This window comes from Montipora foliosa, chromosome 11, assembly GCF_036669935.1.
Source record: "Montipora foliosa isolate CH-2021 chromosome 11, ASM3666993v2, whole genome shotgun sequence".
NCBI classification, from domain to species: domain Eukaryota; kingdom Metazoa; phylum Cnidaria; class Anthozoa; order Scleractinia; family Acroporidae; genus Montipora; species Montipora foliosa.
This window is the reverse complement of record NC_090879.1, coordinates 31,856,963-31,873,233: the sequence shown is the minus strand read 5'-3', so window position 1 is coordinate 31,873,233 and position 16,271 is coordinate 31,856,963. Positions and strand designations below refer to the sequence as shown.

The 16,271-nt window shown below is 39.8% G+C and overlaps 1 protein-coding gene across 2 annotated transcripts in view; it reads right to left on the bottom strand.

Annotated features, from left to right (window-relative positions):
• Positions 1–6,372: 6,372 nt before the first annotated feature.
• Positions 6,373–16,271, bottom strand: part of LOC137975079 (uncharacterized) — a 13,066-nt gene continuing 3,167 nt past the window's right edge. The window contains exons 2-5 of one of the 2 annotated variants that reach the window (XM_068822127.1): positions 14,453–14,535; positions 11,304–11,604; positions 8,872–9,212; positions 6,373–8,098 (exon numbers count right to left, since the gene is read on the bottom strand). In XM_068822127.1, coding sequence (XP_068678228.1) covers positions 8,079–8,098; positions 8,872–9,212; positions 11,304–11,604; positions 14,453–14,525 — 735 coding nt within the window. In that variant the 5' untranslated portion in view covers positions 14,526–14,535 and the 3' untranslated portion in view covers positions 6,373–8,078. The remainder of the gene's footprint in view (positions 8,099–8,871; positions 9,213–11,303; positions 11,605–14,452; positions 14,536–16,271) is intronic. The other variant, XM_068822126.1, reaches the window with a different exon arrangement.

Below are 16,271 nucleotides of genomic sequence, written 5' to 3'. Positions count from 1 at the left end.
CTTGCGACCCCCAACCCCAGTCCGTTGGAGAGCCTTCTCGCAGGCTAGTTGGTGGGAAATACCACAGTAAAGCTGTGCGCATTCAATGAGTCATTGAGCGATTTTAGAAAGACGAGAAAAATAAAGATTTGCTAAATTGTTAGCTTGACTTTCCAGCGTTAAGGCGCTGTTACAATCGGCAAATTTTTCCATTTTTGTTGCGACGAAAGTTCTTTTCATGCAACTTGTCCCGTTTTCGATGATCCCATGAAGTTAAAGGACCGTTTTCATTGGCTGGTGACACAAAAGCCCGTTTCCCACTTGTGCGATAAGCACAAGCGTAAGCTCCAGGATGAGTTTGCGACGTTCACACAGTGAAACAAGCCGAGGAAAATTGGGCAAGCGTATTAACCCTTTCAGCCCCGATAGTGCCAAATGGCACTTATAGATTTTACTCTGTCTAACGCCAGACGATTTTACTCGTCAATGGGGAACCCCTCGGGGCTTAAAGGGTTAAGCTAACAGCATCCAAAAACTATGTCCCCGTTTAACCCTTTCAGCCCCGATAGTGCCAAATGGCACTTATAGATTTTACTCTGTCTAACGCCAGACGATTTTACTCGTCAATGGGGAACCCCTCGGGGCTTAAAGGGTTAACGTCGAAGAAGATCTAGTTAGATTCAAGATGGCGTGCGAATCGTCGCGGTGCGTTTGCTTATGCTTAACTCACGTTGGTTCCCACTTGTGAAATAAGCACAAGCTGGTGAGATGAGCACAAGGGGAAGGAAGGAAAATTTCCTTTACTTGTGCTTGTGCGTGTGTTTATGCTTACTTTACGCCCGTTCTCACACGATTTCTGTTATGCTTGCGCTTAGAGCGAGTTTCAATTGAGTGTCGTAAAACCAAAACCGAAGTCATTACTTTGGCCAATCAAAAAGAACCGAGACAATCCGGCAAACCAATCAAAACTCGAAGTAATTACACGTAGCCGACACAAAGCGCGGGAAAATGTGTACGCGTGAGCCACGATTTTTTTTGGTTTCACTTCTGATTAGTTGAAAAAATGGCGCGAGAGCTTTGAACCAATCACTGAGTGAAGTAATCATAAACCAAAGTAATTATCTAATTACTTTCGACACTCAATTGAAAACCGCTCTATGCTCGTGCTTGTGCCTTATCGCACAAGTGGGAATCAGGCTTTTCTGGATCTTCTCCGACGTTACTTTTTTTTTCTTTTTATTTACGTTACTACGCTTGCGTATTGCCTGATTTTCCTTGCTTGTTTCACGTGTGAGGACGTCCTTTGCTTATGCACAACTCTATTATCATCCTTTGTTCGTTCATTCATCATGTGCAACACATAAATCAGTTCCGCCCGCAACTGGTAACGAAAGCTAGTCGAGGCGGGCAGAGTTATAGGGTCACAGCAATCAGTATAGTTTACGTATAATTACAATAAATGATTACATTAAATTAATTAATTACAATGTATGTTTACAGATAATTAATGGAAAACTCGATCTTCTTTCCACTATCATCAAATCCACGTTTGATGAGTGTTTTCCAAGTATATCAGTGCGAGTGTCTAATAGGGACCTTCCGTTCTTTTCTCCTTTAAACGCTTACTAAAGCAACGACGAAAATTAATTCTGCGCAGTAGTAAGAGTACTTCCAGTTTGAAATTCAAACTCTTTAGGAAAAAATTAACAAGTTGATCAGGGATAGTCAAGTTCAGGCCGCTAAAGGGAATTTCGAGAAACATAGCAGTGGATCAAAATCTTGGTCTATTCCCTAACAGGTAGGAAGTCTACCAACACGCCAGTAAGACATTAGTTCAATCATTTCTCCGAATGAGATCAACAAGTTCTCCTGTACTGTTAACACTGATCCCTCTTATAAAGCCACCCATACAGTCGTTATTTCGGAATCAAGTAAAATTCCTGCTTTAACTGTTTCCTGTGCTACCAAGAGTCTACTTAAATTAAAACGAACTGCCTCAGTTCCAGATGAAATCCCTTACTGGATTTGGAAAGAGTTTGTTTATGACTCCTATTGTCACACACACCTTTAACTGTTCTTTGGAAAACCACACTATACCTGATCAGTGGCAGTGACAGTGACAGAACTCCCTTGCCTAAACAGTCCAGCTTTAAAAGTTGCACACAGTTGCGGCCCATTTCCTTGACTAATGTAATAATGACAGTTTTTGAACGCCATCTCTACAAACAAGAATTATCGCAGTATGTGAAAAATTCATTGGTCTTGACCAGTTCGCGGACCGCAAAGGCTACAATACGACTATGGCTTTAATTAAGTGTCAATATGCTTGGCTGAAATGGCTTGATTCGACTTGAGCAAAGCTGATTTGGTACCTCATGATATTCTTTGTTCTAAGTTAAAGACACTTGGTATTAATCCATATGTGACCGACTGGATTAAGGCAGAAAACAAGAGTTGTTGTTGATGGCATTATTACGGATTATTTAAACATTAATAAAGTGTCCCCAGGGATCTGTATTAGGCCCTATATTATTTTCTATCATGGTCAATGATATCAAGGTAATCGCACCAAATCAAAATTTGCTTGTAAAATTTGCTGATGATTTAACTTTAAATATTCCTGTAAAATCGGGCAATAGCAATCGTAATTCAGCAGCTAATGAGGTTCAATCTACCGTGAATGGGCAACTGTTAATCGCACGCAATTAAACTTTAAGAAAACTTGGGAGATGCTTCTTAACTATGGGTATCCATCCCCGCCAAAATTCAAACTTGTTCTTCTTACCCAAACCTTGGGTAGACTTTCATATACCGGACCAAAATGGCGGAAGACAAAAGAACACATTTCATTCTGATTAGGACTTGTTGATTAGGTATTGTTATGTTCGCTTTGGTCTTTTGCTTATTCAATTTGTCAATTCAAACATTTAATAGGCCATTTCCGAGTTCTTGTCTGCCTTCTTTTCAAAGCAAGTTTAAGTGCGAAGTTTTTGTAATGGTAATTAGTTCTAATTACATATGAATGAAAACTAATTTTCATAACAAAAACTTCGCACTTAGACTCGCTTTGAAGATGAGGTAAGCTTGAACTCGGAAATGGCCTATTGGTCAATTCAAACATTCAATTCGGCAATTCAGAAATTCAATTCCGCAATTCAGACATTCAATTCGGCAACTGAATCATTCAATACGGCAATTCAAACATTTAATTCGTTGATCAAACATTCAATTCGGAATTGAATGTTTGAATTGACAAACTGAATGTTTGAATTTAATAATTGCGAATTTAAATTGCATGATGGAATTCTTGAATTGAAGGTTTGGATTTAAGAACAACAAGTTTGAATTTTGGCGGGGATGGATACCCATACTTAAAGAGAAATCCACTAAGGCTTTACCAGTTCCTCTGACTTTTATAGAACGAAAACCCAGTCTGAAGTTACTGGGTGTAACATTTCAGTCCGTTCCGTGTAATTGGGATTTACATCTAGATAATATCCTATCGGACGGAAAGCTAGCAGTCGTCTGTACATCTTACGTGGCTGTAAATTCTATAGATTACCGTTGGATCATCTTCATCTTCTTTTAATTAGTCTTATTTTACCTATATTTACAAATGCTGTGGAAGTATGGGGCTACGCGCCGTATCATAGGTCAGGCTTAAGTCGTATTGACAGGCTGTTCAAAAGAGTTTTTAAGCTTGGTTACCGTAATAAGCTCTTTTCCATTGAAAATAGTATTGCCCTGAAAGATAAGAAATTATGGGACTAGATCATCGACAGTAATTCAACTACAGCTTTAGATGACCTTCTGCGACCAGAACGAACTATGGTTACCTTACGTAAGAGGCGTCACAACTATATCATCACGTTTGTCAGAACTGAGTGTTTCAAGAACGTTTGTAAATAGATGCTCGTTCTCTAGTGAGTTAGTCAATTGGTTGTCTGTATGACTTAAGTTAGATCATTGTAACTAAACGCGTTAGTTGTTTAGAGTGTTTTAGAGACCTTTAATATTATTATCACATCGTTTGTCTAAATGAATTTAAAATAATAAATTAATGATGGATTAATTAATTAGTTAATTAATTAAATATAATAATAAATGAAAGAAAATAGTTAACGAGTAAAACAAACAACAATAATGTCAACAAGGCAACATTACGAACGACAGACAAGAATTACGGGAACTATAAATTTATAGAATTAACTACAGCACATTTACGGAGGCAAGGAAAGAAAAAAGTTGACCTTTGAATTGTGCGATTTTGTGTCGAAGAATGCACGCTTCAACATAATCATATCCAGGGTGACTTAACCATTATTAGAAATGACATGTTAAATATCCCTTTTAAAGTCATTCCTAGAATTTCGGAAATCTTTATGGATTGATGGGGTTCCAGAGTTTAGCTCCGAACCTAGCAAAGGATTTCAATGACGTAAAAGTTACAAGAAGATAAGAACCTGGTTGCGTGTTTATGCTTAACATTAACTTAAATAAAGAGACCAGTTCTATTAGACGGTGCAGTTTTGGAGGAGACATCAAACATTATGGATAAAACTGTTTCGACATATTCTCGGTTTTCACAGGACGTCACGGCTGTCATGTTTGTGCCCCTAAACAAAGAAACGGCGGGCATATTTGTATCCCCACCTAATCCTCCGGGAATTGAACTCTACTATTATGCAAACGTTTTCTTTTTTTTTTTGGTTGAAAAACATGGCTGTTGATCACGTGTGTAAAAACCAACAATAGCATATACACCTAAGTCCAAAATGGCGCGGCCATTTTAGTGTTCTTTTGTTTCCATGAAAATTGGCCCTTATGGCCTCCCTTTCAAACTTAAAATTCAAAAGAATATTTAACCTTGAACGAAGCCATAAGGGCCAATTTGAATGGAAACAAAAGAATACTAAAATGGCGGCCATTTTGGAATAAGGTGTATTTGCATGAGGGGAGACTTCTTGAGGAAATGAACAGTGTCACAAAATGGGCTCTAGGTTCACAAAAATACATCAAATGGAGAACACATTTTTGTAGCACAAGGAGTTTCTTTAAGTGGGTGTTAGTAGCTTGACCCCAAGCAGCCAGACCGCCTCTTTCTTCTTCCCGGAACGGAGAGAGCGTGGTCTCATGATTTCATAGTTTGGGAAAAAAAGGAAACGATCGTCACTACCCACTCCTTCTGCAATATTACCGGCAACCTCTTCCAGATTTCGGTACGAGAATGATCAGATTTACACAATGTTTCATACCGAGGGACTGGTTAAAGAAACGAGGAGTTTGAGATTTCTGGTCGAGACTGGCTCGATGCCCTCGTTAAAATCTGAAGGTCGGTAAGTTCTTACCTCAAGATAATTTTACCAACGGTACCCAGTGTTATCGGAGAAATCAGCAAGCTGAGTTCCTTGCGCCAGTCGAGTAGGCCAGTTTCGAATTTGGTTGGGTTGGATCGAGCATGAAAGGGAGGCTAATGAGGGGGAATCTTTTCACAGGAATTTAACCAATCTTTTCACCGCAGGAATACGAACCTGACCTATTGCCTTTTAAGTACACCACGCAACTGCCCAACTGTCAGCCTACCAGCCCATGTGTCATCTCGGAGGTAAAGGACTTCGCACACCAAAGATTCGCCCAAGAGTTGATGAACGGGGGACGATTTCCGACTATTTTCGCATGGGCCAAAGTGCGCTCATTTTTGGTAATACTCGATTACAAGCAATCGGTAGTAATTATGTTTGTTAGACCATTAATATTATACATTAAAAAATTCTCCATTCTGATTGGCTTTCCGGAAACACAGAAATGAGGCAATTTAGTGCAAAAAAGAGGGACAAACAGAGCATTCTGATTGGTCAACGATCAAAGAAACTCCGATAGCCACTCAAATGCGAGCCCTTGATAGTGCAATTTTTGCTTGATTCCTGATAAGCGTGCAGAAGCTATCTCGAAAATTTCACATGCATATTATTAAGTAATCAAATGATTTTTCTATATTGATAGTGCAATAGGCCATTTTACAGTTGTAGCTAAGTTACCTGACCTAAGAATGGAAGCGAAGCGGCCGGTGACCCTGCTTTGATAGAAACCTCTCTGCTTTTCTTGTGGTAATGTAGGCTTATTAGAATTGCAACGGTATAATTTACATGATAAAGGCAGTGAGGACTGTATCAACACAAGGTCACTGGCAGCCTCGCAACCATTCATAGGCTAGGTCACTTAGCCAACAACTGTAAAATGGCCTATTTGGGATAAATAAATATTTGTAAATTTGTTTAAAGACCACATATTGCTCTCGCCCTATGAGCTATTGCAATTTTGTCGGTCTTTGAAGAAATTTACCATTGCAAATTTCTTCCAGATTGCACTCGAAATCATGTGAAAACCTCTGGGTGTAGTCCAATTCACAGACTTTTAAAATTTATTTCTTAAGAATTTCATTTAAGAATATTTTGACAAGTGTGTTTGTACGAGAACCCTTTTTGGCTTTCTTTGCTAGTCTTAACAGTATTACTAGTCCGAATTAGGCTTTCATAGATTGTGCTAGTAAAAGTAGCATACTATACTACCAGCAGTGCCCATTTTTGCCCAAATTATGCGCAAATTATGCTCGTTTTGCCAAATTACGCCACTTGTTAATTCTTAAAATTATTCCTTTTGCAAAATGAGCGAAACAAGTCTAAAAAACAAATCACGATCGTGTGGCGAAACTGTTCTGGTGTCACAAGCTCCTCTTCTATTGTATTTTGCTTTCTTTCTTAAGGCAACGGTGTCTGGTCATGTTTGCTAGTTCTGGTATGGTCTCTAGCTGCAAGTTAACAGGCGGCGTGGCTCACGCCACTTGGCAAACTTGCAAATGAGAGGTACTGTGACCAACACCACCTAGCAACTTCCGGTCCCGTCATCTCATGCCAGACTGCCAGCCTCCAAGGGAGGCTCTCTCTCTCCGTTACCAAACAGCAAATGCCGTTAAAACATTGAACAAAAATGGTCTCAGGCTTATCAATATATACCGATTATGCTAGCAGTGCTATTTTTTAAAAATCTGCGAAAATTATGCTAGTTTCCTCAAATTATGCCAAACATTATGCTAGCACAATCTATAAGAGCCTAGTCTGAGTATTTACCATGAACGTCTTTTCTACAAAGCAGGCCAGAAGTCATAAAAATTTTGAGAGCTTTGACACTGCAGCAGAATGGCGCGGACCTGACCTGAAGGAGGGTGACAGAACTACAGGCGCACAAGCAATTTTCTCACATAGGATGTCTTAATCTGCCCCTTAACAGAGATGGTACCAGAAACCCGCAGAAGCTGTTGAGTAAGTTTCTGAGTCCAAGTTTTCTTGGATCAGGTCCAGGGTTTACATAGACGAATCTTTGTTGACGTCATTGTTTACACAAAAACACACGAGTTTGCTGCCAGAAGGCACCGTGCTATTGACAAATTAACTTCAAAAAACATGTGTTAAATTAGTTAAATTCCCAATTTTAAGCCTTTTGGCTGGGATAAAGAGCGAGTTATAGCCATAAAAAACTGATAAATTATTGGGTGGCAAAAGCGCTAATAAACCCATACGTTCCTCGAATTTTCAAAGCGTCATTACTGAGAGATTATCTGCGCTCAGAGACAGCTCATTAGGCTATGCATTTTCAATATTCAGTACTGTTTTTTTGGCTGATAGATTAGAAAACGATGAGCTTATGCTAACGTAGAAAAAAAACGTAAAAAAAGATTTTCCTATGAAACACTAAGTTTTTGTTAACAATAGTGTGATCACTTGAACGCCCAGAAATACAGAGAAGTTGTTGACGGACAGTCCCGTATTTGATGTGAGCGAATCGTAAAATTAACCCTACTCAAAATGTAACATATCAGGCAACCTACATACAACAATGAACCGTCCATCAGTTCTCAGTTAACTTTTAAAGACATTTAAAAATTTTACTCTTCCACAGTACCTCTTCATTTTTCCTCGACAGATTTCGTTGGGGACTACATATTTTAAAGCAATTTCTTTCTTTAAACAAGACATGTCGCTTAGATGATTTTATTTACGAATTAACAGTGCTAAATTATTAATTCTTCAAGTATTCGCTACTCAGACATCGTCGTCGCCACCTGAAAATGAGAGCAAACACATGATTCTTGAGAACAGTTTTTCGAGACTCATTCCTGATTAATCCAACGTTAAATAAATAGTCTAGCCACGCCTATAGGCGGAGCTCCCGGGTTATTTATCTCTACCATAAGCTAAACTGGCTTAAGCCTGCGATCCAATCGAAACTCAGTTCCTGGTCAGCGGTCAACTTCAAGGAAACAGCTGACCTCGTTGAGCTATAGACTTGAGCCCACGATATGGTCACGTGAAACTGGTCACATTGACATACATGGAGGGGTGGACGTTCGGGCGGTCGTACAGTGGTAAGATGCTCCGCGCATACGAGCGCGGAGCTCCGCTATGAAGAGTTTAGGCAAGAGCCATGAAAAGGAAGCAAGAACGCCTAAAAAGATTTTTGCTTTACGGGTATATTATAGTTCAGCGAATTAATGATGACGATAAAGACGATAATGATGATGATGATGACGACAATGACTAGGAAAAGAACACGAAAAAAATCAAGAGGATTAGTGCGCAAAAACAATGGCGACCGTTTGTTTTATGTTTTGCGACATTTCTTTTAAGTCAAAAGTAAATATTTACATATTTGGATGAACAAAATGCACAATATTCTGTAAAAATGTTCTTGTTTTTTTCTATCTTGTTACTATGCTCAATTTTCAGATTAAAAGACCTATGTAAAGTGAAAGCTTTTTTTCCGGCGACGTTCGTGTTCTTGTCGGTGACGTCGTTTTATGACGACGACGACGATGATGATCATAACTGTCCTTACCATCTTCCTGCATTTCAGAGGTCCAAAGCGTCAAGTTATCTCTCAAAAGCTGTAAGATCAGAGCACTTTCTTTAAACTGACTCTCGCTGCTCTTTTCCAGGTCACCTACTGCGCCATCAAACGCCTTCTTCGCCAAGCGGCAGGCTTTCTCCGGAGAATCAAGAATCTCGTAGTAGAACACAGAGAAGTTAAGCGCCAGGCCGAGAGAAATCGGATTTGTGGAAGGCAGATCCTCAGCTTCCTTCTCTGCGTCTTTGTAAGCGTCTAGGGCCTTTTCCGCTGGACCTTTCCTATCCTCTCCTTGCATGATTTCTGTAAGGTAGCGGTGATAGTCTCCCTTCCTGTGAAGGAAGGTTGAGGAATAGTAAGTTTGCTAGTGTGATCAATAATGAACTAGTAATGTAAACACCCTTCAACTACACCTAAAAAATTATAGAAATCACGCTTGCGAGAATCGAATTTTCCTAATGTCCCGAAGGGGTATCCCCTTGGACCCCCCCCCCACCCCAGAAGGGTTCGCCCGTGGCAGCCAATTCTCCGAGCCCTCCCTAGCCCGCCCTAGAAACCTATTCTTGTATTCCATAAATCATGCCAAAAAGGTAAAAAGGCCCATCTGCGAAGACACGTACCATGAGGATCGAGAACACCACAACGGACAGAACCTCCCTTGGAGAGATTTCCTTCTAAGGGTAGTGCCTCACCTAAAAGCTGTATATTCTTATTTTCCATAACTCTCTTCAAACTAATTTCTATAGACTACGATGCCTTTCTAAAACACAATTGAATTTTTGTGCCGACCTTTGTCTGGTGAAATTGTGACTTACATGCATTAAGGACGATTTATGTCCGCATCAAAGATACGTTTTGTGCCAAACGTACGGTTATGAACTCGACAGAGCAACAAACGCATAAAAGAAAACAGAAATTATATCCATTCACGGTGATGTCAAAGCTTGCAGCTTGTTGAGCCGCGTCTTTCAATCACTAGTACTAGTAACCTGTTCACAACACTCGTGAGTACTGGAGATTAGCCGCAGCTGGGTCTTTCTTGGCCCTTTTTGCAGGATTAAAGGCAGTCCAATAATCGAATTCTAACGCTGTTTCCAACTTCATATGTAAAAAAAAAATGTTTTTTTTTACTTAGTTTCAGAAAGATGGTCATGAAACTCGACAAGTATTTTTGTTTCATGTTTTCGTCTGTATTTTTGGCCTTGACGGTGCACAAAACATACCTTTTTATCAAATCTTTCGATTAAAATATACGCAACTAATTTGTGAACCCGTGAGAAGCGAAAACGAAAGATTCTGCATTGACACGTTTCATAACCAGTCCCCTGATTAAGTATCGTTTCAGTCAGCGAAGGAGTGATCTATGCAGGATCCGTCCTACCACCCCACCCAGGCAATTCGCATGAGTCGAACATGCAAGCTCTTACAGCTTAGCTGAACCCGCTGGTCAGTATTTACGACCTTTCGACTCAATTCGTTCTGAGCAAGCGTGGTTTCAAATGACTGGTGCATCATTAAGGTGCATCATTATTTCTTTATTTACCGAATGTTTTCGAAAACAAAGCGAAATCATGACTGAATTTGAAAGAATGGAAGTAAACGAAGTTAACAAATGATTGCCATTTAGGTCTTCGTGAGGAGAGAAGACGGCAGTTTTTACAAGAAAACCAACTTGCTGTCGTTGCGAGCGGCTGATCACTGTCATCGTAAGTCCACATTGCAAAACAAAACAACAAAAATCCATTTGCGATAACCACTTATCGCCTGAGCAATAGACCTTATTCACGATGGCCCCCACGTTGGATTTGCTATATTATCATCGCAAATTAGCTACACACTTTTGAGGGGGCAAACAGTACAAGTACAAGTTCGAGAGGTTATAACGAACATCTTAGCCACACAGATGATTTGTTTCACGTTCATTGAATGTTTATCACCTAAGTAATAAAATAGAATGATTACACAAGTTACTTTGATGTTTTTTAGTGAAAAATGAGCAGATAACGAAGAAGAAAGTCATAATGTCAAAGGCAATCAAAGATATAAAATTATTATAAAAGGTACTTAATTCTAATTTTAAAATGTACTTTTAGCAATGTTATTTCAATATTTCGAGCAGCCGATTTTCCGCAATTTGCCCTTTTTCCAATGTTTGCCCACCAGCATAACATATGGCTAATTTGCATGATAATTTGAAAACCAACATGGCGGCTATCGTGAATAAGGCCTATTATACAAAAATAATTATTCGCCTCTGGCTAAATGCTGTTATATAATGCCCTGGACTTCGTCTCGTGGGGATCATTCAACTGTATTTGCCTCGCCAGGGGGTTGAGGAACGATACCCAAAGTACTGTATGACATACGCTTGATTTTTATAACAGACGAATTAACGTGCCTACCATAAAAACCATCCAACTCACATTTTGTGGAAGAACACTTTGGATTCACTCGTCTGGGCTTTAGGTATCAGGTATGTATCTAAAAGTTCCAATATTCCATCCGATATCTCTTGTATTTCTTTCTCTACCGTCTCTCTATATCCAACGACAAGCTCTTTTTCATTGTGGTTCCCTTCGTGTTTCTGTTCTAAGCTGGCGAAGATCCTCCACGCAGCCCTCCTTGCCCCGATAACATTTTTGTACGCCACGGACAACATATTTCGTTCCTCTGCGTTCAGTTCTTCAGACAGGACAACGATGCTTTTCATGGCCTTCACCATGTCTAAAATCCACATGAAAACACAACAGAAGAATCATTTCACATTTTCCGTAGCTTAGCGGGCGCGCTAGAAGGCAAAGAGAATTTTCGCTTCCCTCTCGCCTCCAAATGTATAGGTTGCAGGACCCGGCATAGTTCCCTTCAATTATCGTTCAATGAATGAAATGAATGTATGTATTTGAAGCAAATTAAGCAATTGCTTCTTATATAAACACGTGAAAAATTCAGTTGTCTTCAACCAGGGGGATTCGAACCCATGACCTATGCGACGCCGGTGATGAGCTAGGTAAGTAGGTATGGAAGTAAGTAGCTTATTAAAAACTGCTTCGCAGCCAAAAGGCAGCGTATACAACAAAGCATGAAAAGAATGTCAAATTGCTATATATACACATGTCCATTTAATACTGAGATATTAAGTGTATCTATCAAAATGTATAATATAAAAAATTACAGCCTGGACTTCCGGGTCATAGAGAATATAAAGGTACTGCTTGTTCTATCTGTGTGCACTGTCTTCTTAGGTTGTAGCGCGAGTTGTCGTGAACAGGTCCGAGAAACGCTTTCAGTTTGTGATTCGGGCCACTTAAACTAGAGTCATATAGTTTACTACATAGTGATGCATGGTGTTCTAAAATGGGTTTTACTCCCAGTTCTTGTGACGAAGTGCCCTTCTCTGAGGTTATTATGGATATGGCTCTTTTCCCAAAGCGTGTCAGCTCGCTCCTCAGGTATTGAGGAAGAGCATTGAAAAAAAAAAAAAAAAACAGGTAAAGCGTAGTCGATAACAGATCTTACACATGATACGTAGAGGAGAGTTAGGTCGTATGGCGGAACTCCAACTGTCTTCAACTGAGTAAGAAAGTAAAGTCTCTTACTGGCCTTTTTAATTACGTCAGTTCCATGGTCATTCCATGTGAGATCGTTAGCTATAGCAAGGCCTAGTATCTTTGTACTGTTAACTAGCTTAACCTCGACTTGACTCGATGAAAGAAATAAAGTGTGAGAATCACTTCCCCCTTTCATCTAAATTAACCCGCACTTCTTCAAATAGACCTTATTCCAAAATGGCCGTCATTTAAATATTCTTTTGTTCTTATTCAAATTAGCCCTTGATGCCTCGTTCTTGAGCTGAAAATTCAAAAGAATATTTTGCCTTGAACGAGGCATCAAGGTCTAATTTGAATGAAAACAAACGAATATCTAAATGGCGGCCATTTTGGAATAAGGTGCATATAGACATTTATTTTATTCATCGAGTCCTCCCATGGGAACTGACATGAGCCCAATAAATTGACCTGCTCTCAAATGAATGGCTCCATATCTCAGTTTGTAGAAAATTGCACCGGCATCGCAGAGGTTATGGAGACCATTATAAGATATACGCCTTTCAAACCGACTGTTTTGCAGTCTACCTCTTCCCAACCGAGTGGCTTGACGTAGTTCAGTTGGTAGAGCATTGCACCGGCATCGCACAGGTCATGGTCTCGAATTCTGCTGAAGCCATCTGAATTTTTCAGGTGTCTGTAGGAGACAATAGCCCTTATCGGAGTTATCAGCGGTTTTGCCACATAAAAGAGGCTAAAGGGTCATTTTGTATCGAATTGACCCTTAAGCCTCTTTTGCATGTAGTTTTAAACAAAAGAAAATGTGCCTGCGGGCTCAACTCCAATAAGGTCTCTTGCTTCAATTGTCTAGATAAGTTATATAAAATAATTAGGATAGTACGCGCACTCTCATTGGCCAATCACTGTGTTTAAACACGGCTGTGACATCACACGAATTTTGATTGGTTATGTGTTGTTAGACGCACGTTTTGATTGGCTGGTATGTGCCAGGATCACTTCTATCTTTCGTCTATAACCCGCACTTCAAACATACATTTCTTTCATTCAGTGATTAATTAGTTCATTACATGTACTTCCTACCACGAGTCTATCACTAGTGAGACACTAACGGATTTCGAATGTACTGCTGCTAGCCGCATAAAGGCGCAATGTCACGATGTTTTAGTCAAACTTCAAAACACTAAAAGATGTCCTTGCATAATTGGAAACCAAATAATAATGCTGTAGTTTTGTTGCCAATGATCACATGAAGTACAATGAAGCTATTATTATTTTTTTGTTTGCAGCCAAGGATGGAGAGGATGGAAATGGATTGTTACTTGGAAAAAAAAAAAAAAAAAAAACTGACCAAATTTAGAGACAGCGTCTTCAGAAAGACACCAAAAATTAAATACGAATAGCTCTTTGCACCATAAATATATTTCATAGCTTGTCATTGGGTTTTCAGGAATGTTGTACGTGTGAGCTAAAGTACTAATTAAGAGTTTTACCCATTTTTGACCTAAAAACAGAAAATTAAGCACGACAGTGCCCCGTTAAATCAGTAAGGTTTCAAACACAACCGCATACGTTTACTTCCCTGTTTGGTTGTCCAGTCGATGTAAAGGCCAGCGACAGAGGAAGCCTGGGGGGAAGTTCGACATCTACATACAAAGACACTAACGGGTGCGTAATTATTATCCTTGCATGAATCATAACTTAATTCTCCACGTTTCTCTTGAGTAATGTAATTGTAACATACTTCTGTTGATATCTATCATGTATGTTGATTTCGACCTTCCCTCTTCCTCTATCACTGGCCTGTATATCGGAAAACCAAACAGTGGAATAAACGTATACGGCGGTTGGTGATTTAAGCGGCCAGCAGTACACCCTCAACATGGTCCATCCAGCGCAAAATGTTCGTAATGAGGATTCTTTCGATTTTAAGAGCAAAGAAAACAACAACAGAAAGCACTCCGAGCGTGCATGCAGGCTTCGGCCAGCGGCGAAAGATGTCTACTCACCTTCATACCTCTCCGCTTGCTCAGCAAGATTCGCCATTACTAAAAGCTCGCCTTTGTCTGCAATTTCGTCCATATCACACCTGCTTTGTAAACAAAATGAAAAACAAAGCCGATATGAATGCAAAGAGGAGATTTGTGCCCCGGGTGGATGCATTGTCCTTAGTGATAGCTTGCAGGCCTTTACGCGCAAGACCTGTTTAAAGGTCGAGGCAACTGCAAAAATGTTGAAATCTTTAAAAACAACACAACTTTCTTTGATCTTTCAGTCATATTCCTAAGGCACATGCGAAATATTCAGTGACTTAATTAACGGCGATCGTTAAAGTGTTCGATACTGAGAAACATTACGATGCATAAAGGACTTTTTCAACTTAAAGTACTACTGCAGTGCGTGAAGCTGTACCTGCGAAAGGTCAAAGCGCTTACAAGGAAAGCGTTAAATCAATATGACCTGTTGATTCTGGGCGAGCTTTTCTCATTTAATGATTATGTACACAGCTTCTTTCAAGCTTGACTTGAAATTTAGTAACGGCAGTATCTAAAGTTTATTAATTTAAACCGACAATCTGCAGAGATGGTGATTATAAGGAAATACAACACGGAGGCTACGAAGCTTGAATGTCCCTGTGTCATGTTTGTTTTTTTCGCTGCACCGAGCGGTTTTAGGCGTCAATCAGCTTCGTTACATCTTTTCTTGTTGGAATGCTATAGAGTAAAGAAGAGAGATAAAAAGCTGGCATCATCCACAGGGCAGGTGACCTTGTCTACTTCACTGAAGCTGGAAGCACTCCAAACCAGCGAAATGCTAACCTTAATTAAGAAATCACTCGCTATAATTGATCTTGCCTGACATGTAGGTAAACATAAAAACAATTTTGGTAAAACAGTTTTAGTCTTAGTGTGATTTTCATACGAAATCCACGGGATGACTAAGGCCCGGTTCAAACTTCGAACTTCACATGTGCCGAATCTAATGCAAATGAGCGAAAACAATAGATTTTTCTCATTTGCACTGGATTGGGAAAATGTGAAGTTCGACGTTTGAACCGGGCCTGAAGATACTCACTGGGCGTAGTCTAATGTCAATTTTACTGGCGTATCGTCAACAATTGCACAATCAACACTCTTTCAAGCAGTCAAAGTTGCCAACTTGTAACTTAACGTTATAATCCCGGGGGGGGGGGGGGGGGGGTACTGGTTTTCAAGCAGTTTACTCTGGCATAGGGTATATAAATCAGAACGTTTGGGTCTAAAATAGGGTATCATTTTTCACGAAACTGACCAGTTGGTTGAAGATTTTAGCTAGACTAAGGAAACCAGGAATTTCTACTCAAAAATATGAAAAAATGAAATCGGCAAGTTTAAATTTTCACGACTCAGCCTCAACAGCGTTGACAGATGACTATCATAAACCGCTACTGGATATTATTAACTGTCAAAAATCGGGATTCAGACGGAAATCGGTGGTATTAATACAGGTTAAAATTAAACAATTTATTGTCTTGATAATGCGTACGTACGTGCTTGGCATTGCTGGACACGTATAAATAAATCATTTTTTAAGAAAGAAGTGATTGTGGTATAGGTTTTGTTTTGGCTTTGCTTTAGACTGTGCTAGTGACCTCAGTTTCTGGAAAACAGCTACTCTAGGATAGGAGTGATTTGGGGAGTTTACTCTGGTATAGGGTAGCAAAATCCAGCTGAAACTAGCTCTGGTATAGGCTAAGGGTTCCAGGTTCCCAGCGGCACATCCCCACCCCCCCCCCGGGGTTATAATATAATATACGTAACGTTGTGTAAAAAGTGTCCTCTTCTCTTC